This window comes from Nipponia nippon, unplaced genomic scaffold, assembly GCF_047370975.1.
Source record: "Nipponia nippon isolate SJK-2023a ecotype South Korea unplaced genomic scaffold, ASM4737097v1 scaffold_10, whole genome shotgun sequence".
Classification (NCBI taxonomy): domain Eukaryota; kingdom Metazoa; phylum Chordata; class Aves; order Pelecaniformes; family Threskiornithidae; genus Nipponia; species Nipponia nippon.
In genome coordinates, this window is record NW_028262291.1 from 30,090,662 (window position 1) to 30,116,788 (window position 26,127).

Consider the following 26,127-nt stretch of genomic DNA (forward strand, 5'->3'; position numbering starts at 1 on the left):
AGTGCTGTTGTAAAGCCCATAACACAGACCAGCAAAAAACTAGAGAGAATGGTACCTCCTGCCATCTGAACCAGATTTTTATCAGATACAATAGACCAGAAAACATAGGTACTGTCTCACAGTTTCCATGTGAGTGGTAATAACCTCTGTGTTGCTGAAGTTTGCTAAAGCCGATTTCCGCTATTGTAGTTATTTCACAGGCCATACTAGATTTATCATGACTGATGGGTTTAAGAGCACAGACCAGTTCAGATCCCCTGAGACCAGAGGCTGCTGATGACAGCATCCCCTTTTACAGTTGCTGGAGGGAAAGAGAAGCCATACTCACTCCACCTACCACGTATGCACATACAATACTAAGTATGCAAGTGAGCTGCAACTACTTCTTTCTGTGATGATACAGAAATCCAGTCTGGTAGTCTTAGAAGAAGATTTAATCCATAAACATGAATTGGCTCCATTAACAGTAAAGATAGCTACCATGCATTGGGGTGAATTAATCTCTTGTGCAAATCATCAGGAGACTCTGGGGAGGTTGTTCTGCAGGGAAGTATGGGTGCCTCTGCATCTGAGGGGAAGGAAATGGCCCACGGCTTAGTGCTGGCATTTAAAGGCAAGGTCTCATGTGTGAAAGGTCCAGCTGTGCAAAAAAACTGCTGAGCTCAGTTTAGGGCAAAACAAGAAAAATTTGTCATCTCTGCATCTGAGTTCAGGCTTCACACTGCAGTCATGAGAGTATAATTAAAAAAGAGAAACCTGATTTTTCCCTACCCTGAACCCTCTGTTATCATTCCCATTTGCCAAGCAAGCGCACACTCTAGCTGCAGCAGATGATCAAGTCAGACTGGCAGCGTGCTGTGCCCACACAATGGCAGCCTAAATGCCAGCACAAAAGGCACAACAAAATAAAGTCGAGTTTGAACTGTGAGGGAAAGAAGTGCTGAATCAATGGTTTAGATCTGGCTGAGATGGCTGTGAGGCCTAAAAGAAGCTTTGTCTTTGGTCCTGAGAGCACCTAGCCCTTCTCTGCATTATTGTGCAGACTGCTACTGAACACAAAGCTAGATACTGTAGCAACAGGGCTGCAGGTTTTTATTAATGTTCCCCGAGTACTCATTTCTTCGCTAGAATAGAGAAAAGAAGTCAGCCATAGCTTGCATGTGAAACTTCACACTGTTTTCAGGAAAATGGGAATTGCTACATTTTGACAATCAGCTGTGGAGAAAGCGGAGAATAATTACATCTCAGACACCTCATCGTCCTGCAAGTCCTCCTCCAGATGGAGAATGTCCTTCAGAGCGGCTGCAACCACCTTCTTCCTCTTGCGAATGAAATCCTGTTCCTGGGCACACAGGTCAAACCCCAGGCGTACGTCTAGGTCTTCCTGGCTGGAACAGAGGATCAGGTATCTCACATTACATTTATAGTCTAATTCAGCATTTTAATTGCTTCTGCTTCATAAATAGGCATGCCTTCACCATCAGGTCTATATAAAGAAAAGCAGGAAGAGATGAAATGTTTTAGTTTGTTCCTGGAGAACAACAGTACATCTTCCTTTGGACTGAGAGCATTCCTTTTCTTTTCTCCTTGCCAAAGATGCCTGAAATTAAACACAGCTACAAGTAACAGAATTGCTCCCTTTCAGACATAAAGCCAAAAGCCTGTAGAGGGCAGTGTTTTAAAGGTGGTTTTTAAACACACCTTCAAAAGTTGTGCAAACTTCCACTGATACCGGTGAATCGTAACCTGAAATCGTGGACTTTTGTGTTTGAATGGTTTTTTGTGGGTGGGTGTATATATCATTTATGGATATTTGTAAGCACTATAGTTGCAGTTTGGAAGCTGCTGTGAAAATCTTTCTTAGATGCGGTAAGGAAGAGGTTTTAAAATGACAGCTGCAAACTGTATGTCTATCTCATAGCATATTTACTGAAAATAAACAGCACGATAGAAGATGCACCTGCTTTTGTAAGGAAAGAGAACTTCCTACATAGTGTAACATATTAATTTTATAGATTTTACTAAGGCCTTAATGATATCTCCAAATACACAATGTGTTTCCTTGGTTTAGAAATAAGCAATCACTTGATTGAGTTAATTTGTGTTTATCTCTTTATCTCTTTGAGTAGAAATTAAAAAATAAATTCAGGTACCTTCATTATTTCAAATTTTTCGTATCCTAGAGTGACTTTGGTCTTTTTTTTTTTTTTTTTTTTTTTTTTTGTCCTCTGACCTCGGGAAACAGAAATGTTTCTTTCAATTAGTTTTGAAATACTGCTTTTATTGAAAATCTGCATTTGGCAATAATTTGTAGAGGTATCAAAGAGTGCCTACAGTGGCCGTTAGCACATAATTTTGATTGCAGCCCAATATCAATAGAAAATTGGCTTGTTCTTTATAAAACCTTTTCTTAACTCACTGTATAGTCCAATTACATAAACTCACAGCCGCTGAAAATCTCTGTATTGTGTACTGAGTCCATTTTATTTTATGGTCTGAAATGAGGATGAGCCAGCATTGAGGATGCAGACAGTAACAAAGGGATTGGAAATTGATTGACAACTGTCCAAATTCAAAGAACCGAGGGGAAAAACAAAGAAGGAGGATAAGTAAGATATCTTACCATTTTTTCACCTTAAAGTGCAAATCAAGTTTTCGGTGCTGAAAATTAAAAAGGTAAAATTATGAATATTGATATTTTGTTTAAAACAGTCCTTTTCCCCCAGTCAGAATGAGACATAGCTCTTTTGGGTCATCATTGCATCTACAAAGCTCTGAACTTCAGTGTACTGAGATTGGGAGATAGACTCTCCTCTCAATGTTTCATTAGTACCCAGACATGTGCACCAATTTAATAAACTAAGACTTTGCTGTTATCATCTATAGTCTGCATCTTCTCTCTCTTGTGAAACTCAGGTGTAGCTTGTGCTGGTTCTAATTAGCTACACAAATAAATGGCAGAAGAAGTGCAGTGCTACACCTCACCTCCCTGGAAGGGTCCACCATTAACCATGGGTCTTGAAACTAAAGTCTCTCACAGAACAATGTGAGATACAAGGGGAAGCCAAAGAGGCTGAGCACCCCATAAGTGTGGCACGGGTTTGCCTCCTGTGGCAGTGTGCCAGGCTGCAACCTCACCCCTCTGTCCCGGTGGCACCCAGTGACCTCCAGCCTGGCTAAGGACATGGACAATAGAAGGAGCATGAGCAACAGCTTAGACATTTTTCTTCTTCTTTCTCCCCTGGATTTCCCATTTTATTTTGCTCCAAATAATTTACTTCATTATGCGTTGCCTTAGATTTGAGGGAGGTTAGAAAACAACTGGCTCTGCATAAAGACAGGTGGTCGTCGGTTTCTGCTTCATGGGAACCGGCAACAATTTTTAAAAGCTTGCAAAGGATTCCCCATGGCCAGCGGACACTTACCTCTCTGACTACTTCCCGCTTGGAGGGCAGTGACTTCAGAGGAAGAGTCAGGGGGATGCCTCTGCTCCTTCTTGCTCCGCATGACACGCAAGCACACTGAAAAGGAGTACGGAGTGTTTTTTGGTTAAGACAGAAATGTTCTCCTCCTGCTGCCTACTTACACGTAAAGGTCAGATCATAAGACTGTCTGTGTTGTCTACCATGTTCTGGGGTAACGTACAAAGGTGGGAAGGCTCCTCTTCTTTGTGAGTACAACATCCAGGGAGGGTTGCTTGTATTTGGCATAGTGGAAGAAAGTGGGATCTGGGAGAGGGGAGTGGGAGTCACAGCCCACTGAAACTCTCTGGGTTTCTTCAAAGGATCCTCTCACTGTAAATGTCAGCTCATTCTCTAAAACAATGAGATAAAATGCACACAAAAAGTTACTTCTAATTGCAAAAAAAAAGAGAAAGGGAAAAAAAGGAGCAAAAGATAGCTTTGAACAAACCCCTTCTCCTCTTCCTTTGTATTTGGAAAGCTGTCTTCTGAAAGTGATCCAAAACCCAAACATTACAGGTGGTTGTATATTTATAATGGGCTGAACAAGAAGCCGGATGGGAGTGTGGTGTGAATGGCACTGAATTTTAGACTGCTGCATTTCTATTGCAGTTGCATCATGACACAGTGAATGCAACCAGGTACTTTGCATTGTAAATCGTTCTCATCCCAGGCCAAATAGGGAGCAACAGAAGTTCTCAGTCCCCTAAAATAAGACCTGACTCTGCGGCAGATGACCCTATTTATATGAAGAGATCAGCTAATCCTGCTGGTGTGTGTTATGCATGCTCTGAGATTGCCTACCAGATCCAGCCCCTCAGGGGATGTGGGCAGAGGAACTTCTAGATTCTGGATCTTGATCAGGGTCAGGCAGGAGCCAGCTGCTGAGTGGCTAACCCCTGCAAAAAACGAGGTGTTTCTGTGTGTATGCAGAAGTCGAACTGTCAGAGATCCTGAGGAAAGTTAAGGCCATGGACCGCACCTAAGGAAATAAGCTTCTTCAGGGTTTAGCAGTACTACAGCAGAGGTTTTCAGGATCTCAGCTTGGGGTTTAGATACCTTCTGTTCAAGCATCTGATGTTGTTTCTAGTCTGGCACAAGGCTCCCTGTGAAGTCAGAACCCTGAACCTACACCTGCTGCAGAACAGGTGGCATTCCCTACTGCAAAGTTTTTTCAAATTGCCTTAGAAGCGGTTAATTAAAGCCTTAGTATTTGGATGATGCAATTTCTAGGCATTGTTAGAGAGGGTAAAATCACTAATATTCAGCTGAAGAAGTAATAAGCTTACCTGAAAAATGCTTCTTTTTCATCCTGCTGTCCAAGTGAACTTCCAAGCAGGCTACTTCACGACACTAGAATAGATGTGATGGGGACAGAGAATTAGATTACTCATTCAGCCATCTCACCACCAGCACTGGCAGATGTTGGAAGGGTCATTGTAGGAAGGGTCACTGCTTGAATGTGGGGGCCAACTGTGTTCCAGACTTCTGCCAGACCCAGTGAAAGTGAGAATTAACTTCATCGTCACCTAGGAAGATGGTGCTATGCTAAACACATTGTAATTTTCAATGGATGCAGACAAAACAAAGGAAAATGATAGCACTCTGAAGGCTCCTCTAAGATCATGCTGGCCTCTGCAAAGATAAAGCTCCTAAGAGAAAAAGTATCACTAAAGAATGAAGACTTGCAATGTTTCACTTGCTGCCATCATAGTCAACTAAGGTAAGGAATGATGTGGGAAAAAATATGAGAGAACAAAGCAAATAATATTTTACCACTATTGCTCCATTTGTGATGATGGTTTCAGGAGGATCCCGGCTAGAAAACAAGAACAAATGATATGTATTTTATAAACAATATAATCTGGATACTGTCCTGAACAAGACACATTTTTCTCTCTTAATATTTTTAATTTGGTCCTTCCTATTGCTTGTAGAGGTATGCTCCCTTTTCACTAGATCATAGAATCTTAGAACCATTTAAGTCGGAAAAGACCTTTAAGATCATCAAGTCCAACTGTTAACCTAGCACTGCCAAGTCCACTACTAAACCATGTCCCTAAGCACCACATCTACCTGTCTTTTAAATACCTCCACGGATGGGGACTCAATGCCACATAACTACCTAGCAGAAATGATTCAATTGCAATAAAGCACGTAGAAAGTGCTTGTAACAGCCTTAATAGCACAGACAGATCACACATTGGGTAGCAACATTCTCCTCAGCCATGAGCTGCCCAGAGAATCTTGTGCAGAAAATCTATAGACTTACTGCAATAGGATTTACCAGCCTCAGAAAACCAACTTTGAACTATGCAAGAAATACATACATTTTAAGAGAAAGTCACAGAGTTAAAAATTCTGAACTCATTCTCCACATCATGGCATTTTCGTTTCTTACAATGATGTGCTGATGCACACATTACATTTGGAAAAAGGATGAATCTGGCTATTAAGATGATACTGGGTGCACAGAAGGTTTCCCTGCACTGATGCCCCACTCTAAGCTGCTGCTCCCATAATAATGGGGTTTTACTCACGTGTTCTCCAATACAAACTCAACTTCCAGCTCCTCCCTCCTCTGAAAATGAAAGGAAAAAAAAAATGAAGCAGTTTCAATTAGCATGTACACAGGTTTGCAAAGTGACCTTCATTTTTGCAAGCACAGTTTCCTTTATGCTTTAATAAGTAACAATATTCTGTTTCATGCTTGCTATTGTCAACATTAGAGGACAGAAACAGCTTTTTCTTCCCCAAGGAAAAGAAGATCTCAGTTGTACTAGCAGAACAAAGGGTGCTTGGTGCTTACAAGTCTCCCTAGTAAACCTTTATTTTTCACACTTACTTCCCTGCCAGCTTCCATGTGCTGAACATGATATGCTAAGAATTAGTGTTTAGTAAAATATTGTGGAAACAAGCTGTTTCCCCGTCCTTATATTTTTTTCTTTCTAGAATCTTTGTGAGGATTAGATAAACTCTGTCATTTTCTGTCAGATTATTAAAAGTGTAAAGCTTCCCTAAAATTTCATCTGCTCTGGGGCTTGGGAATTTGGCTGTAATCTGTGCTAGAGGAAACCTACAGGAATTTGAGATGGCAGTCTATTTTGTCACCTGTGTGCAATTTCCAAGATTTTAATAAATTTCATTACATTTTTACCACCAAGCTGGTGCCGGTGGTAAAAGACAGAAGAGCCAGCACACCTCTTTAATCAGAAGAGAGAGAATGGATGTCAAGACATAATAGATGTCTGACCGAGCTCTTACCTGTGGATTTAGTGGGAATGCTGTAAACACTCTTCCCCCAGGGGGGATTTTAGCTACATCAAAAAGGATAATTGCATGGTCATCATCATGAATTATGTCGTCATCAGAAACAGTAATTTCCAGAATATTCTGGGAAAATAAATGAAAAATGTCCAATTCATTAGCATGTGCTCAAGAAGTATGACATTCTGCAGCTCTTCCAGGTTCAGTGCCTGCTTTACAGAGAGCAAATAGAAAAGTATCGATGACAAAGTGTCACAAGGAAGAGTAAGAAAGCGAGTGTAATCTCCTTTATAAGAAAGCTTCTAGTCTTGTCAATTAAGGCTGAACTGAGATTTCTCTTGGGTCACCTTTTAAGCTTTTAAGTAGCCCTCACCAAAAATGCAATCTTTTAGGAAGAAACATGGATAGCCAGAAGTCCTATATTGCCCATCATCAACAGGGGCAATAGAGATCACTTCAGATCAGTAACCACCTTTCTATGTCCTTGCGCTTTCTACTTTCAGCCACCTGTTCATAGGTATTTGAGTGTAGTGTAATTATCAGCAGCAAACTGAGTAAAGATCTTAATCACACTAGAATTTAGCAGCTTCCTGGCATTAATATGCCATTATTTCATGTCCTCTCAGGGAAAGATGTGTTTCTCTGTTATAGTGCTGCTTTCATAGTTTCTCTGTCTTGTCATTCAGTCATTGGTCCCATCAGCCTTCTCCAAGGAGGTCAGGCTCACATTACTGCTGTATAAATAATAACTATCTGTTAGGAGAGAAGTGGAGTCCAGCAAAAGCCAAAATTGTTTTGCCCTAGCTTGCTAGGGGAATTTTAAGTAAACTCAGAAAGGCATCAGAAGACATGACATCCTCTTTGGGGATAAACTGAAAGAAGCTGCATAGAGATGAGATGAAGGAGAGAGTTTTTGGTTTGTGTACCTTGACTTGTCGCTGTATCCGGAAGTAGAAGGTTTCATTCCACACAGGATTTCTGCGGTTTTTGATGGTTTTGGTGTGGAATTTTTCATCTGAAGCAGTTGGCAACCAGAGGCTCACATAGCAATCAGATTGGCTTACTGTAGAAACATAGGCACAAAATATCTGGCAGTGGAAGCACAACACAAGAAGTGGAGGCATTGAAATTCTCTGTAGCTTGAACATGGATGAGAGATGGACAGTTCTTTCTGATATACATCAGCCAAACCAGGAAGATAGAAATCACACAGCTGGATAAAATGAATTCGTTGTTCACCACAACACTATTTTTAATATGTATTCAAACAACTATGCACAATCCTACTTATTTTTAAAAAATACAGTCCTAGCCAGTGGATAGAACAATATGAATAGCCAGGAGTCTTATATTGCCCCTTGTCAAACTTGTTTCAGCTCTCTGCAAATTTGGCAGGAGGAGAAACGGCAACCAATGCAGCAGAGAGTGAGCCTCAGACCCTGAGAGAGATTGGACATAAATTATCTCTGTGGCACTTTACTTTCATGAAAAATCTTAAAAGAATCAGGTTTGAGTCTGATTCAGATAATAAATGTTTGGCATACCTGGTTATTAACGCTTCACAATGGAAAATTAATTATTCTAGCTACCTAGAGCATTGTCTCCTTGGTGGGATAGGAAGGGAGAGGCCTACCAGCAGTATGATTGCTTCTTCAGGAGGTCAATAGGTAGCTGGAGCCTTTTCCTGGTGTTTGCTGATGCCTGAAAGATCTGGAAGCTATTTCCTACTCCACATCTCTTCCCAGGAAAAATGAAGTGGCAGAAAGGATTTGGATCTTGTGGATGAAGGGAGTGAGCCTGCACTTACTATAAGGGATCATCTCCCATAGATCGTGAACCAAGCAAACACCAAAGAGATTCTCAGACCTTGGACAGGAACTTTTCCAGAGACATCTGGAAGGGCTGATCCATCCTGTTGTGTAAACACAGGCTTTGGTGAGTAACGAGGAGAAGGGAAGAAGTCTGGTCCCGTGGCAGTCGATAGAGATAACTACCTCATGAGCAGAGAGACGAACACTTACTATCTGTAAGCGTGGTGCAGGTCTTGAGTTAGTTCCTCAAGGTTAAAAGAGAGTTCATCCTGGTGTCTTTTCTTAGGATATCAGATATATTGCTTTGGAATATTTTGCCTAAATATAAGGTGTTGCCTGAAATTCAGAGGCTCTGTGACTGGGACACCCCTGGAGGACGATGCCTGTTGGGCAGGGAGATTTCCAGGTAACTCTTCATGCTGAATCTGAAGGACTTTCTTGACACTGCCAGGAGTTTTCCCTCATGAATGATATAAGTTACCTTTCTGTCTTTGAAATTATTTCCACAGAAAACATTTCGGCATCTGAGATTTTTACATAATCGAAGTGACAGGATAATATATTGACTTTGGCAATTACCAGTGTAAGATTCAATTTACAACTTGCGGGAGGGCTGTGATTACTGATCTATCTGATAACTGAAACATCTCCTCGCACTGTGCTGTCTGATGGCCTGCCGAGCTCTGACATACTCATCCTGATAAGTGGTATTGCTGGCTCTGATATACAGTTTCTCAAAAGCACATAGGAAACCTGTACAAAAGCCAAGAACCAAACATCGCTTCAGGCCGTCTTGACCATCCCTCCTCTTATTAACGCACTTATCACAGCCAGTCTTGAGTGTTCTGAAAACATGAGTCCAGCATTCCTAAAATCACCACAGTGGCTGAGGTGGGATATACTTCAGAAATGTTAAACTGATTTGAGACATAATTTCTCTCCTTTTTGGTTTCTGACCATCGTAGGGTGCAGGAAGGACACATTTCTATATTTTTGCTGTAGTTGCAAAAGCCAATTCTTTTCTTTTCCTTTCTTCTTCTTAATGAAAACCAAGATGCTCTATCCTTTTTTAAATTCCAGCTTTCAACCACATAGTGTATAAAACAAGACTTGGGATAGAACTGAGAAAGCTGGCAGTGCTAAAACTCTGATCTAAGCATGAATGAACAGTCGCAGCATTTATGAATGTCTTTTTTTACTGTTTTATTTGGAATTTACTGATTTGCTGGAGTGTTTTCTTTGAGAAAACATTTTCATGAGGCTACTTTCTAAAATTATTTTTCCATATGTGTGTTGTTTTCATAGATATTTACTTAAAATAAGCTATTGACAATTCTTTGTCAAACTGATGAAGTGCAGGCTAGGTAAATGGACAGTGGGGTGAATGAAAAACTGGCTGAATGTCCAGGCTTAAAGGATTGTGATCAGCAGCACAAAGTCCAGTGGGAGCCCAGTCACTAGTCATGTACTCCAGGGGCTGGTACCAGGGCCAATGCTGTTTAACATCTTTATTAACAATGTGGGTGATAGGACAGAATGCACCTTCAGCAAGTTTGCAGGTGGTAGAAAATTGGGAGGAGTGCTTGACACACCAGATGGCTGTGCTGCCATTCAGAGGGACCTGGACAGGCTAGAGAACTGGGCCAACATGAGCTTCATGAAGTTCAGCAAGGGAAATGCAAAGTGCTGCACATGAGGAGGAATAACGCCATGCACCAGGACAGGCTGACTGGCTGGAAAGCAGCTCTGCAGAGAATGACCTGTGCATTTTGGTGGACACCAGGTTGAACATGAGACAGCAATGAGCCCTTGTGGCAAACGAGGCCAGCAGCCTCCTGGGCTGCATTAGGAGGATTGTTGTTGCCAGCAGGTGGAGGGTGATCCTTCCTCTCTACTCAGCACTGGCAAGGCCACATTTCTGGGTTCCCCAGTACAAGACAGCTAAGGACATACTGGAGTGAGTCTAGCAAAAGTCCACAAAGAAGATGGGGGGGATTGGAGCATCTGCCATGTGGGGAGAGGCTCAAAGAGCTGGGACTCTTCAGTCTGGAGCAGAGAAGGCTCAGGGGGATCTTATCAATGTATGTAAATACCTGATTTGGGAGGGAGAGATGGAAATAAAGAAGTCAGAGTCAGACTATTCTCAGTGGTGCCCAGCGAAAGGTAAGAGGCAATGGGCACAAACCAAAATACAAGACAACCCATTTAAACATAAGAAAAAACTTTTTTTATCATGAGGGTGGTCAAACACTGGCATAGGTAGCCCAGAGAGGTTGTGAAGTCTCTGTCCTTGGAGATGTTCAAAACCCAACTGGACATGGCTCTGAGCAACCTGCTGTAGCTGACTCTGCTTTGAGCAGGGGGCTGGACTAAGCAATCTCCAGAAGTGCCTTCACACGTCAGCCACTCTGTGTGATTCTGCAATATCAAGGCTAGCTGGTCACAGACAAATTACATATAATTGTTAGTAACTACTGAGTGCAAATTTGACCTTGAAGATGAGGTGAGATGAAACCACTAGGACAAAGCACGTCCTCTTCCCATGGAGAAAGGGAACTATGCCATATGTGATTTTGCCACGATTCCTCTACAGTCCCTACTGATGGGGAAAGGTTATTGTTTCCCATAAAATTCCTGTGATTTTCTAGATTTTCCTTGAATTGTACAGACAGTGTCAGCTATTCCCCATGCTGTGGCTTGAACTGAGCTTATGTATTTCTGTAGAAGTGGCAGTTCACTTGAAGCCAGGCTAAGCTGTGAAGCAAATAGTGGGACAAATAAAAAATAACAGGATAGTTGGATACCTGATGAATACTATGAAGACTGATACCTTCATTACATGGGAGCACTTGAAATGACTAATCAGCTTTTTTTGCTCCCTCTTATCCCTGAAAAAGTGTACAAGAGAGCTGCTGAAAGTCTTCCAGTTTATTCATTGCTACCTGGGAGCTAGTACAAAAAATTATATTTGCATTTTCTTCATGCTCTAATTTTAATGCAATTGCTGGGCATCATTGGCAATTTCATGCCACGCCAGGCCCTTACCTCTGTGCGTGTGTTGCAACTTCATTCCCTGATGACATAATGTCACCCCATGTGGATGCTGAGACATGTGAACTCAGTCGCTTTGGAAGTCAAGCACTAAGTGACCCTGATATCCTTTCCCAGTTTTTAACTTCTTCTGATTCAATTGCATTTATATGTTGGTGGGAGTATTTCTCATCTCTGTCTTCAAGCTAAAGATGAGCTAAAAATTCAGGACTGAACTGAGAAGGTCAGAACTGCAGCCAGCTGGTTGCTGCTCTGCGAGAGTACAGTCCTGTGATATGTTCCTGAAATGAACCATCATGTGCTAAAATCATTCATCTCCATCACAAGTAAGAAGAAAATTACAGCACTGAAAACCGAAGCGTGTAAGAAAAACTAGTCTCATAAGAACAATGAATGTAAACTATAAAATCCCATCTGTCCTGTTACTGCATTTCATAATGCCAAAAAGAAGAAATAATTTTCTCTTAGTGAATTCCTCTCCACCTGCACAGACAGGTTGCCCTTGAATCTGAGTTTACTGCAGTTCACCTAAAAGAAGGAGGAAAGCCACTCCCATTTCTCAGTCATTGGGCATGGTCTCTAGGGACATTTTCCCTCACCAGCATAGTTGATGCAAACAATATTAAGAAGTTACCTCCAGCTGCTGTCTGTCTGAGAGCTGATTTGAACTGAACTCTGTCCTCTAAAGTATCCAGATGCAACACTCATCTGCAAGCGTAATATTACTCTCTGTAGCTTGCTTGTGGAAATAACAAAGGCTCATATATCTACTGTGCTTAATCAGTGATATCCGTTACCAGGAATCAACAGAGTCCCGTATGAATGAGCCTTCCACCCTGTCCAGTCATTTAAGTTGAGTGGCAAAGTAGGATTTGCTTCCTGGAGCACAGACTCAGTGGGTGCAGTACTCCTGTGCCAATAGCACTGCTTGCATTCTTGGGGCAGGACCATGAGTATCACCTGCACTAGGTGTATTCTCCCTAATTTGTTTGCATTTATTTTCTGTAGCAAAAATAACCCCTGATGGGTTTGGAGAACCACTCTGATTTGCAAAGGCTCCAGGTGTATCACCCTAGAACTGACTAATTTCTTCCAAATGGATAAAAGAAGAGCTTCTACAAAATAATTTCATAAGCTGGGAGAAGAGAAAGGCTCTGAGCTCCTCTTTTATAAATATACAAGGTCTCTCTTCATCCAAAGATGAAAAATGAAAGGAAGATCTGAAAACAAAAGGAAGGGTTGAAGGGAGCAGTGTGATTGTTCTGACCTCCCAGCTAAGACCAACAGGTTTCCTTCCACAGCTGAGACGGTTCCACATGCATCTGATTTCTACAGTTAGAAAATATACCAGATAATCACGGTCACATTTCAGTCCCCCCAAGATTTCACCTCGTCCTACCTCAGCTCTGACAACTGCATTACAGGGATGTCCCTACTCACAGCCTCTTGAACTGGCAGGACATCACCCAGCAGAGAAGCTTCTGTCTCCGGGAAGAAATCACCTGTCAGCCTGAAACTCACTCCAAGTAATTTCTTACTGGGACACAGAGCTCAAATTCACCTCTGCAGTCCAGGCAGAATGTTGCAAACACCCAGCACCAGTGAGGCTGAATATGTCAAGCCAGACCTGACACCCCTCCTCTTCACCCCTGCTGCATTAATAAGCCTGAACATGCTCTCCAGCACCAAAGGTCAGCTCTTGGTATGTGGTATCAGCTGGTACCCACATAGGGTGCCATGGCTTCAGAGAGCAGCCTGTCACAGTGACCCCTTTACTCAGGTCTTCAGGGTTATGTGAGATCTGGTGGAGTCTGAGAGAGTCTCGCTCTTTCATGTTGTACTAAATCGTAGTGGGGAGGGCCACATCACTGCATATCTGTGTCACCAGTGTTGCCCAAGGACCTGGGAGAGGTCTGCTTCCACTCATGGTGCCTCAGGGCAATTCCCCTTGTGCCAAACGAGGCAGATCCCCTCACTGATTGTCTGTTTATCCACAGACAGACAGACAGACAGGGGTGAGGGGTCAGCTCCGGCCTGTGGGTTTTAGGGGCTGTCATAAACCAGCAAGTAAACACTAATGATGGCAAAGGTGGGCCAGGCTGGGAGCTTGATGCAGCTCTGTGTGGCCACCCAATAACTCATTTGTTTAAGGTGAGCAGCTGGAAGGTGTTGGAGAGCCTGTGCCACCATGGTCCTCCTCTCCCATTGCCTGGCTCCTTTCCCATCCTTTCGGGAAACAGAGTCACTGGAAGGCATGTTAGCAGCAAGGAAAGGAGCTAATACACCATTTCCCCCACCACCTCATCCCGGCTAGATATTCCTCCTACACGTGGAGAATTCTCTAGCAGAAGTGACACCATTAATAGAGTCAGGAAACACAAGCTTTTGTAAAAGCCTCTAGCACTAACCTCCAGATGAGGAGGAGCAAATGAACACACCAATGACTAAAAAAGTAATTCTTTTACCCAAGGCTGTCTGCAGTCTCAGACTTGAGGAGAGGAATACCACTGCGAAGCAGGTGCCAGGCTGTAAGAGTCCCATAAACTTCACAGGAATTGCTTCCTTTCTAGCATGCACACCACCTCCCCAGCCTAACTGAATATGAGCATTGGAGCCTGGTGATGACACTCAGCATCTGCAGGGCAGCAGGATGAGCGTAAGTGAGCTTATCTGGGTGCTTGCCTCTCTAGTGCCCACAGTGAGATCAGGGAGTGCCAGAAATGCGTGTTTGAGTCTGACTCATGATTACAAATTGGCATAAAGGTCAGCTAAGAATACAGTGAAAACTAATTAGCTCAGGTCTGTCAAGAGCATTTGCATAAGATAAGACAGAAACCAGTTGTATGAAGTATGAAGCAAATGTTGGAGCTGAACATTACCTAAGTATAGAGAAGCCTGCAAAAGTGGTGGAGCAACTGTAGGTATATGAAAAGGGATAATTGATCCATTGAGGAGGAGCAGGATGCTTTCTTTTTGTTTTGATTTTTTTCTTTGTGTGAAAACAGATGCAATAATTGCCAAGCTCCACCAGCACATGTTGTCTACAGGCAAAGGTGTAACAGATTTCAGGATAAGCTGGAACTCCATCCCAGGCTTGTGAAACACACATCCCATGGATGTTGAGGTGCATGTTTAAAAAACACCCAGGATCAAGTTGGGTGCACATGATAGTGAGGAATGTCGGTGGAAGTATATATAAAGTGGCATTCTCTGAAGCCAGGATTTGGCAAGTAAGTCAAGGAAAAATATAAAAGCTGTAATGGCCAAAGGACCTGTGACTTACAACAAACTGAGAGAAAATCAGCACCATGTTTTAGCCAAGTGGAGGTGAACAGAAACTCGAGCAAGCAGACAACTGTGTGTGCTTAGAAAGATGGGAAGCGAGCATGCAGGCAGAAAAAGCAAGTCATAGAAGCTGCTGCACTTGGTTGAAAAGGTGGCTTGTTCCTAGATTTGATACTTGGAAGATGAAAATCTAGGGAAATCCGAAATATGTTATCGCAAACATTGTTAGCCTTCCACTTATATCTCACAGTCAGACAGCAGCTGTATCAGCTGCTTATAAACAGTTTTCCAGAGGAAAAGGTCTTATTGCTGAGACAAGGCTAGGTAAACACATTTTCTAATTCTCATCAGCACATGTTAGAATGCGTAGCTGTTTTAGTTTTTGACACTTCAAATACTTTCAAATGTTAAAAATATTAAGCTAAAAGGACATCTGTATCAGCGCAAAATCAAGCACTTAAAAAATTACAAGATATTTTTTTGCATTGTACTGAAGTATTTAAATCACATGGTATCACACTATTTTTCCTGGGAGACTCCAGCTTCTTTGAGAGCACAGGCAGGTTGCTGCTCAGTCAACAAAGAGCTATTTAATATTTGTTTATCTTCCTTGTTCAATGGCATGCTGATTTACAGTGCTCCATTATGGTATGGCGTCCTTAAGAAACAGTCCCAGAGTCACAGCATACCTGGGTAATTACCAATAGAAAGGAGAAAAAGACATCCTTTTCTTCACCTGCTGGTTCCCAAATCTTGTTTACTGGTAATTAACAAAAGAATCTGAAGATCCTTCTCACTGTTTCTAGGACTTACCTCACATCTTAAATTAGGATCCCTCTACACATAATAAGAGATAACCCCTTTCAAAATGAGCACATCATCTAAGTAGACAAGAGAGAGAAAATGCGTGGGAGAAGATATTCTGTTATCCATGTTTTATAGATAGGGTAACAGAGTCACAGAGTGTTTGAATGCCTAAACTTATACAAGTCAGTTGGCAGAGCTAAAAACTGAGCCTGTGCATCTTGATCCCTACTCGAGAGATGTACATTTTGGTGATAATGGGAATTTTCTAAGTGTCTGCATCTCATTATGCAAGACTTCTACTGAAATCCCACTGTCCTCAGGATGGGGGACAAGGTCATAACAGTAACACTATTTTCTGAGAACGCAGCATCATTTTACATTGTGCAATCCCTTTGCACAAGCCGGTGAATCATGGTTCTTATCTTGTCATTCAATTTCCATTCCATATCCAAAGGTGGTACTAAAAGAAATTAGATCAGCACTTCAAAGGAATGAAGGTGAGGTCTTGCACACATGTGCAGTGTTTCATGGCTGTGAAAAAGAATAGAAATTAATTTGACCTTCTTTGCTATCCTATGATAATTCTTCTATTCTCTGCAGCCCAGTATTACAGAACATGTGAACTGAACACTTCTCTCCATTTGGTTGGAAAACTGACAATGGTGACATACATGTTCTTGAAACACCAAAGTGAGTGAAATACAACAAGGTGGTGAGAAATTTTCTTTGTAGAATATTGTTCCATCAGGAGATGAAGATTAAAAAAAATGGTAGTGTTTGGGGTGATAATGTTGCCATCTCTGAATTATCCATTGGAAGTCAAGTAGTGCTCACTTGGAGAACACAAGAAGGTATCCTGCCGTGTCCTTAGCCTTCCTCAGTGTCTGTGATGACTTGCTGCCTCGTGCAAAGATGGACCTTTAGAGCCGCCTGTCTGCTAGTGAGGACTCTAGTCCAAAGTAGTTTTTTGAAGCAAAACCTGTTAGGGTTTCCAGGCCAAAGTAATCTGGAGCAGGGCTGCTGGTTTACTGGCAGCATAGAATCATTAGAATCGTTTAGGTTGGAAAAGACCTTTAAGATCATCAAGTCCAACCGTTAGCATGGGGCACCTCATCTTATTTCTTTGGAAAAGTTGTGCCTGTCATAGATACTGTCTGAGTTTCTAACTTCAGGGAGCGTATCAAGACAAATCTGAGAGTCCATGACATGTGATGTACAGCCATTTCCTCTGACAACTTTGGTACCTGCACCAAAACTACCACACATTTTGTAGTACCATAGGTAAAGAATTGACTCTTGTTCTGTGCAAACAGCAATTGTAAATGACTTTGCACTTTGATGGATACTCTAGCTGTATTAAAAATATTAAGAAGTGGGAAGACATAGGAGTGAGGTAACATGTTATGCAAAATGTTGGGCAGTGGAGAGGCTGTGGTGTTAGTGAACATCAGCGCAATCTCCCCAAAAGGAAAGAAAATGCACAGCAAAAGGAGGAAGAACGGTATGGTAAAGGGGTATGTAAAACTGTAGTTGTTACTGACCTGCCAAGTTCATGAGGCACATGTAGGAATGGCAGGAGAAAATTCTCCAGAGAAAAACCTCTGTGAAAGTGGAGCACCAGATAAGGGCTGGCCAAATACTACATATTTTCAGAACACTTTGCATGTAAACAGTAACGCACCATGTACTACAGTCCCCAAAAGATTTCTGTTATATGTCTTTCAGTGGGGGGCAAGAGTTGGAAACATCCATAACAATGTGGCTGCTCAGGACATGTACACTATACACCTCACTGAACTTCTGAGATGTGGTGAGGCTCTTTAGAGCAAAATATTAAGTGACTGATGTGTAAAGATTTCAGCCCTGTATTCTATGTATTTGTTATAGACATGGGATATAAATACTTGGGTATTAAAACTGGCGTTAGGACGTTTTCACATCTCTGAAATAGCCAACTTGTCTGTGCTTTGCTGACTGAAGAAAGTCTTAAATTGGCTTTGATTGTGATTTCTTAGCTGGTATCATTTCTGTGTTTTGCATTTGTGCAGTGTCTAGCACAAGCAGGGGCTGATCCAGTAATTTTAGAACTGAATAATGTCAGTAAGAAAAGCTGGTACTTACAAAAATCTGCCTGATGAGCATTTCTCAACTTTATGATTCTTACAGTGAGCAGGGAGTAAGGTGACATTTCTTCCTGCTGAAAAAAATAACAAAAGGAGATGTGCTTTAAAGTTTGGGATATGTGTATTTATTGTAGTGACAACCAAACACTGAAAGGAACTCAGGTTCTGCTGAAGCCATCTCTTCCAGTTGGCATCACAGCAAAAATACAATAGGCAACGAAATGCACTTTCTCCACAAACTTCATCAGTCCCTAAAGTCTGCAGTCACCTAAGCATACAAACAGAAAATATGGAAGGAGATGATGAATAGGAAAGTGGAGACAGGAGGTAAATAAGCTGAGAAAGTCCAGTTAGCCAGCCACATTAAATCATACACGCGATCATCAGAATCCAATACAACACCACAAAATTCAGTGAATCACAAATCAGAAATGCTCCAATTTTGGTTGGAGGAAAAAAAAAAAAAAAAGGATCTTTTTAGGTTTTCTCACTTGCTTTTAGAAGAATCATTTTCATGATGGAGAGGTGTCTAAGGATTAGTATTAGCACCTTAGCAAATGTCTCAGGCCACCAGGGCAATACACAGCTTTAGACAAACACTCCTGTCTTGCTTTGTGGGAACAGAAGTTTTCCCTACCAAATGTGGTTATCTGATTGATAGACGTGGAGTAGTATAACAAAGTACATGGTTTTGACTACAATCCATCTCAAAGAAGGCTATCTCCAATTCCTTGTTGAAGATACCAAGCCTGACCAACTGGGTCTGTAAAAGTAGTGCCAATGACATATGCTTTAGGGATTTTACATCTTCAGAGAACATGTCCAGCAGCAGCAGCTAGAGCAACTAGGGTATCAGCAGAAAGATGGAGAAAATGGGCAAAGCTTACTATGGCTGCAGCACAGATGGCTGCCTGGATTCCCTGACTGTGCGAACAGTTGTGGAAAATTTGTCAAAATAGCTGAAGTTTATAGCAAGGAAAGAGAGTTGTACCATGGTGGTACACAAGAGACTGAATGTAAAAGGGTGAATCAGCATGGGGGATGGCTACCTGTATCATAGTTTAGGAACAGAAGCAGAAGAAAAGGAGGAATTTCAGAAATTTCAGACTATATTGAGTAATAAATTCCCAAGCTGATGTATGATTACAATAGGAACAGGTCTTGTTAGATAGTTGGGCTAACACAGTAAGACTACAGTGAATGCCAGAGGACAAGGGTCTGCACAGGAAAGAAAATACTCTTTCAAAGTCTGTCAAATCCTGAGGGCTGGCTGCATACAAAGATCTTATCAGCAGATTCTGAATTAGCTATCTCCAATAAGAGGGGAAGATATAAATAGTATAATATATATATTAAATATATATTAATTAATAAATGTTAAATATAGAGTCAGGTTATGGAATAATAATTTTTTTTAAGGATTTCTAAGTAAAGCATCAATAAAAACAAAAAGGTTATAGCATTAAAATGAGGTAGATTTTGGAATAGGGAAGTGTTAGTTTGCAGTTCTAATAACAAGGATCTGTGGAAGTTATAAAATGACCAAACTAATTATGATGGCACTTTTTTTTTCATTTGCAGAAAGATATTCAGCCAAGTAATACTGAAGGCACAGTATGTATTGGGTCAAGCAATAGGTGGCCACTTCAGTGATGTGGAGGCCTGATGGTAGTTACTGATATTCAAGAAGAGCTCAAGGAGGAGTTGAGATAATGGCAGAAGGCAAATAGATCAGTAATTCTTACTAAAGTCACCTCACGAAACAACAACAAAAGGCGGCCAAAGTAAGAAGCTGTTGTGAAAGCTAATGACTAAAAGTTTGAAAAGATTATCTGAAGTGAAAATGGAGGAGTGCTGGTGGAAGATGATAAATAATTAGGAGATGTTATCTATTTTCTGAGAAACTTCAATTAAAATAAAAGGAAGAAACTAGAAACTCTCGAGTGAAATAAGAGAAAGCACATTCGCAGGTGCTGCTACTGCGACAAAAGTCAAAGACTGCTAAAAAGGTCAAAGTATAAGAAATCAGTGAGACAAGATAGTACATCAGCTGAAGTGTGTAAAGCATTGGACCACAGGGAATTCATCATGACCAAATTTAGCTTAACCTCCCAAATAATTTCCATCTCTATGAGGATGAAAGGCATGAAGGTCATAAAAAGAATTTGCAAAAAGTTGCAGTAATTCTCAAGCTATGAAGTTATCCAATGAAATGGCAAGAATGAATTTTTTGAGAAAATGCTAGGCATATTAAATAAAAGTTAACCAGTGCCTAAAATAACCATAAACCTGTGCCCATGAGCTCAAGCTTATAACCAGGAATCGTAATGTCAGAATGTTTTCAATAAGTTGACTAGTTAAAATGCTAATACTTTTTGCTGTGAGATAACAGATGCAGCACACCCAAACCAACAAGAGGGCTATTAAGTGCTAAACAAATTCATTCTCTTTATCAGGCTACAAGGAGTAGAATATCTTGGCTTCTGGGTGGGTGTATTCCAAAACTAAATAGGAAATTAATCACTGTTGCTTAAAGTTGTATGTAGGGCACAGGATATTTTATAGGGCTGTTTGTTCTAAGCAGGGGAGGTAAGATCTCAGCATTATCAGAATCTGCGCTCAGCCATCTCCACACTACTGTTTCAACCATTATTGTTAGAACACTCCTTTTTCATCAGCAAGGACTAATTCTGTGTCTTCTTACCTCAACCTGTTTTGTTCTTAAAGAACAAACACTCATTGGGTTTGTCCATTTGTTTCTATGCCTTTCTCAAAAATAGTAATCAAATTAGAGAAATACATAAAAACAGCAGACATATTTCAGGAGAAATAAAGGAAAGAGTTAAAGGAATTGCATTTGGTGTTGGTACTCTCTTAACCTTCTTTAATGGCACCAGTCCTTCAGACAGCATTTTGGAACACGTGTTTTTAAAGATTGTCAGAGATGTGTATGAACTACCATAACTTTTTAAGAAGTAAAATGACAGACACAAGCATGGGTTCTGCAAAGACACGTTTACACCAAGCAGTGGTTGTGTGCTGGTTCCTGAGTGCCATTGCAGCAGACTAGAGGTTATAGGAAGAATGCATCACAAGAACCTCACACTTTACATGCAAATGAAGACAAACTGATAAGAGACTTAGAGTATGGGAGGGCAAGAGTTTGGGAAGGAAAACAAAACAAAACAAAACAATAGAGCATTCCCAGTGTTTTCATGAAGAACAGTAAGATACTACACAGATTAGATAGTGTCAAAGATCATGCAAAGGTTCAAGCACCTAATTTCACATGGAATCAAGATGAGAAAGTGGATATGGATGTTTGGTGTCACAGGAAGATGGCTTGCTGCAAAGAGCTGGAGTCTATTTAAATTTGAAGAGCTTGCCAAGGGAACAACAGGGTAGAGTACCCGATCAGCCGTAATGTACAGATTAGAAATTTGATTGAATGAGAAGCAAGAATTATTTCTCATCTCCAGGAGGAGAGCTCTGAATAGGCGCTGTGTAAGAGAAAAGCCAGTGAGCTGTGCATGGAAACTCTGTGTACCGTGAGAAAACCTCACCGTATTGCCTGAGAAATCAGAGTCCTGTGAGACAGCAAGATACAGGCTATGTCAGCCAGAGCACACCCAGCATTCAGCCATGGAACAAAGATCACAAGAGAGAGAACGGGAAAAGAGACTCAAGGAATTAACAACAGAGGAAACAGCTAGTGATGTGAACCTGAGAGATGCATTCAGTAGGTGTGTTCGGTGGCAGAGAACATGCAGCCAGGCAAGTCATGGCTGAGCTTCCCTCAGCCTGAGCCTTCATAAGGTCAGCATGGTTCATTAGCAAAATCCCTTCTGGTATTAGCCTGCCCCCAAGAACAATGATTCCTTTAAATTTGAAGGAATAATGAAAATGCTAGTTTTATCTCCCTCTTCTCAACATTTTTACCAGTTAGAAAAGCATTTTCACAGCACTCAGAACCAGTCTGTACTCTGAACCCCTCTCGCTTTCTCTTAGTATAACACTCAGATAGCCATATCACCCAAATCAAAGTCCTTCAGAAAAAAAACAATCTGTTCTAGAAAACATTTTTGTCCCCTCCTTAGGGCTTCAAAGGAGGAACAATATTCAGTGATCATCATCATAATTTGAGACACTAATGCCTTTGAAGAGAACTGCTAGCTATTAAGCGAGCTATTAACTATACAGCAAATCTCTGAGACAAATGAAAAGGAGACTTATCCTCCTTAGATAAGACAGTTAATGAAAAATTACTTCATGTAATACTTTTCTGATGGCTAAATGCCAGAAAATTCAAAGAGCAAAGTAACATCTTATAACTGGAGCTCAAGTTCCTGGTGCCATTAATGGAAGTCATGCAACTAATTGTCTTTTCCCTCTAGTCATCATTTCATTGCAATAATACATTGAACAACACTAATAAACTAAAAAGCAAGTGTGTTGCTGCTGCTGATTATCATTTGTGTTACATTTAAAAAAATTGTTAGTTCAGGGAGTTGGTAATGTAATCAACTATCCATGAGTGACTATTATCATAACAGCCATTTCCAGCACAAAACATTGCATCCCATATTAAGCCAGGAGCAACTCCTGATATCTAGAACAAAGGAAGTATTACCAAAATTTGAGAATCCACAGTACACAGATGAGCAAAACCTCTTGCAGCCCCCTCTGACAAAGATAAATCTGTGTACCCTGAAACTCCGAACTTACCCATGCAATGACAGAGCAATGGTCAGACTGAGCAGCCTTCCTTAAAGGCTCATTGTTACCCCTGCAAAAGGTAATCTTGCACGACACACTTCAATCACAGATACTTTTTTTGAGAGGGAAGGGTGACAGGGCCCTTGGTAATGTCATGGCTTTTTCTACTGTTGCGGCAAACCGTTAAGGAACGTGCATCACTTTATGTGTGTCACTTACATAAATCAAAAACTGATTACAATTCTCCTAGTTCTTCTCTGATTTCTGATTTCATGTCTAGCAGAATACTTTGGTGAGCCTCCCTGCCCTATGTTAATACTACTAATCTTGAGCTGAGGTTATGCTTCCTAGTTTCTTGCTCTTTGCATTACTGCATGGAAGTTTCAGTGTAAGGAAAATACCATTGTTTTTTTTCATTTTGGAAATAAGAAATTATTCTGTATAAGATGATGCACTAACAAATAATACCCAGTGATAAATTTTCTAGATCTACTGTAATTGTGGGCTACCTTCCAACTATTTATGATCTTCCTTCAGCATGTTTCATCTTTCCTGTATTCATGTGTAAGGTGCTAGAAAGCAAACTGTCAACTTGGGACTCCCCAAAACAGCTAAAGAGATGCTCTCTTGATGCTCCTATCCATTTTAAAATATGAAGGAGGTTTCACAAGGTTGTTACCTTTTCCTGAAAATTTAGCAGTGGGGCATATTTGGCTTTGCACTGTAGGTAGGCAGCACAGCTAAATTCCATGTGCAGCCCCTAGGCATGTTTTTCTAAACCCAATTCAGTAACTGTTCAGTTTATCACACAGCTACGCAAAGTTCTCTCAAACTGAAGCAAGTTTGGGCAAATATTTGAGCATTAGCATTAAGGAAAGCTTTGCACCTGTTTACTTGTTCTAGGACTCCAGATCTGCTCTAAGCATGTTATGCTTTATAACACTCTCTACTAATGATTATCCTCCTGTTGCAGATGGCAAGCTATAGCTTGCAAAAATCAAGGGAATTACTGAAAGCTGCCCAATGCCAGTAAGAGGCAGAAATTGGCCAGCTTGCACAAGTCTGTGCCTTTAATGTCAGTTTTCTGCCAAGCTTTATTACAGAGGAGAGAAGACATTAAAAAGCCAGGAGGCAAATAAAGAGTGTCTGAGAATGTCTTGGTTGTTAAACACCTGTGGATAGCAAACAGAACTTTTGGAGGTTCATTTCGTAAGAAGAAATTATGACAAGAGCAAGGAATTAAAGCTGTGGAAAGGGTCCCATAGCCTCTATATGCAGGGGTTTACAGCCACAGGATTTATTTTTTATATTACTTTACGTACATTCAAAAACATGTGCTGGATTCTAACAATCTTTATATACGTGTAACTACCTTAGTGGTAAAGAAGGGTTGGATGCTTTTAGCCATGGATATTCTAAACCAAAGCACAACTTCAGTATAAATACAGTAAATCATCACAAAAATGCTACAGAGATCGGGTCATTGCACTCCCCAATAGTTGCTTTTCCTGCTTTAGTACATTCCCTTGCTGAGTTTAGCACACATACACACAGAGCAAATTACGAACACCCAAACGCCATGTCAGTTTTGGTTATGCTACTTTGCCATTTACATCAAGTTTCACACCCCACTGATAGTTTGTCACCCTTTTTGTTCACTAAATTCCATGCCAGAATGCTACTAACAAGAGATCAGTTTGATCAATCAGTTTGATAAGGTTGTGACATACATAAGAAAAACAACGTGTTTAGTTTTCTGTTGATTTTGGAAGTCTGGTTGCACAAACAAGAAATTAAACATACAAGTTTCCTATGAGCTATAGACACTTGAATCACACACCATTTAAGATATCATCAAAAGTAAACATTAGCTTTTTGTTTGAAGCCCCCTGGTTTTACTTTGAGGCAGCTTGACACAAAGTATAGTCAACTGCAAGCTAATCGAGAGCAGAGACAAATACCATCACTGATACAGCTGGTACATGTTTGATGCAAATATATCTCTGTCACAGGCCCTGCAAAGGTTGCTGGAGTTTTTCTTCTATTGTTGTGATGAGTTGCAGAGTGATCAAAGTGGGCATTTGTTCTGGAAACTGGCATTAATGACCAAAACCCAAAGGATCGCTAACAACCATGCTCTGACTTTCCAACACTGGCAACTTTCTCCATTCATGCTGGGCTAAAACTCCATTAAAGTAAATGGAGATAGATGGCATTAAAAGAAGGCCAAAGTCAGTCCCATTTTAACAGTAAATTGCAAACATTTTTCCTAAGGAATTTCTCTAAGGAATAAAACTATGAAAATAACACATTGTGTAAATAGATAAAGGAATGGAATAAGAAAATAATGGAATGCAGATGTTTCACCTAAAGAAAATTTTCTTTCATGAAATGTTCCTATTTCTAAATAAGCATGTGAATCTTTAATAACCACATTTGGAAAAAAAAAAAAAAGATCCTACCCTTCTCATAAAAATATTTATTTAGTCCCACCTATTTTTAGTTTGCTGAAGTTGGTACCTTAGCATCAACGTTGCTTGGGGCTACACAGCGCATCATCCATTTTCTTTCTTCATTTTCCAAGGGGCTTGATTTGCTGCTTGAATGCTGTTAAGGGAGGGAGAACAAGGGATGAAAAAAAGAGTAACGACCCATTTTTCTACTTATTTCAACTCTTCAATATGGAATTGCAATGTGGAATGGGCAATTCACACCTCCTCATTGTTTGTGATGGATAAGATGAATGTGCAAGGAAAGTAGCAGCTGTTTCTGTGCTATATCTTTCCAATATTGATTCCAGGTGCTCATAGCTGCAAATAGCCAAGGAAGGACAATCTTGTTTTCTTGGAGATTTATGTCCTACAGGTAACAGTAGACTTGACCTGTTTATAGTCTGGGGACAAATCTGAATCAAATACTCAGAGACTCCTGTCAGGCTTGTTCTCTTTTCCACTTACCTGAGGGAAGGCAGAGGTTGATGCCATCAAGATCGCTGCTGCATTAAAAGCAGGTGCTGCAAATGGCACCTGAATATTAGGCTCCACAGTTGCCAGTGCCTCCTGAAACAAATTTACAGCCTTGAAGAGTGTCAGAAGTTGCTGAACAGGTGTTTTATTACATTGAGTCAGAGCTCCACCCCTTCATGATTTCTGAAAGAGGAAAATTTCCCACACACATTACTTGTCCAAAGAGCATGTCTGTTGTAAGGTGTGAACGTTCATATCTGCAGGTCTTGTGACTGAGCAGAGCATGCTGAGGGACCAAATCATTCCCACCTGGGGGCTCATGGAAATGTAATAGCAGTGATAACCTGACTGATGATCCGATAGAGATCGTCTATGAGAGGTAACCTTAGAAAGATAATCTAAAAGTCATTATAATAATAGCCTAATAGACACATCTACCTATTGTCTCCATGCAAAGACCCTGAATTCCACACACTATTGCCTCCATAATAAAAAATAAAAATAAAAATATGGGGATGATCATTAGAAGGAAGACATTTATGTTAAGAATTCTTCTGAAGGAATATTTTTCCCTGAAAAGTGCTGTTGCATCATGATTTGTGCATACATGTTTGTTTTTATTGTAGTGTTCTACTTCAAA

The 26,127-nt window shown here is 40.8% G+C and overlaps 1 protein-coding gene across 1 annotated transcript in view; it reads right to left on the reverse strand.

Moving 5' to 3' along the window:
• LOC104020348 (cytosolic phospholipase A2 epsilon-like) overlaps window positions 1–25,520 on the reverse strand; it is a 37,482-nt gene extending 11,962 nt beyond the window's left edge. The window contains exons 1-12 of the mRNA XM_087746786.1: window positions 25,479–25,520; window positions 25,042–25,128; window positions 17,804–17,879; window positions 7,655–7,791; window positions 6,726–6,854; window positions 6,002–6,042; window positions 5,238–5,280; window positions 4,751–4,814; window positions 3,646–3,815; window positions 3,426–3,521; window positions 2,624–2,661; window positions 1,253–1,388 (exon numbers count right to left, since the gene is read on the reverse strand). Of these exons, the coding sequence (XP_087602912.1) occupies window positions 1,253–1,388; window positions 2,624–2,661; window positions 3,426–3,521; window positions 3,646–3,815; window positions 4,751–4,814; window positions 5,238–5,280; window positions 6,002–6,042; window positions 6,726–6,854; window positions 7,655–7,791; window positions 17,804–17,879; window positions 25,042–25,128; window positions 25,479–25,505 (1,044 nt within the window). The 5' untranslated portion in view covers window positions 25,506–25,520. The remainder of the gene's footprint in view (window positions 1–1,252; window positions 1,389–2,623; window positions 2,662–3,425; window positions 3,522–3,645; window positions 3,816–4,750; window positions 4,815–5,237; window positions 5,281–6,001; window positions 6,043–6,725; window positions 6,855–7,654; window positions 7,792–17,803; window positions 17,880–25,041; window positions 25,129–25,478) is intronic.
• Between the last annotated feature and the right edge of the window lie 607 nt (window positions 25,521–26,127).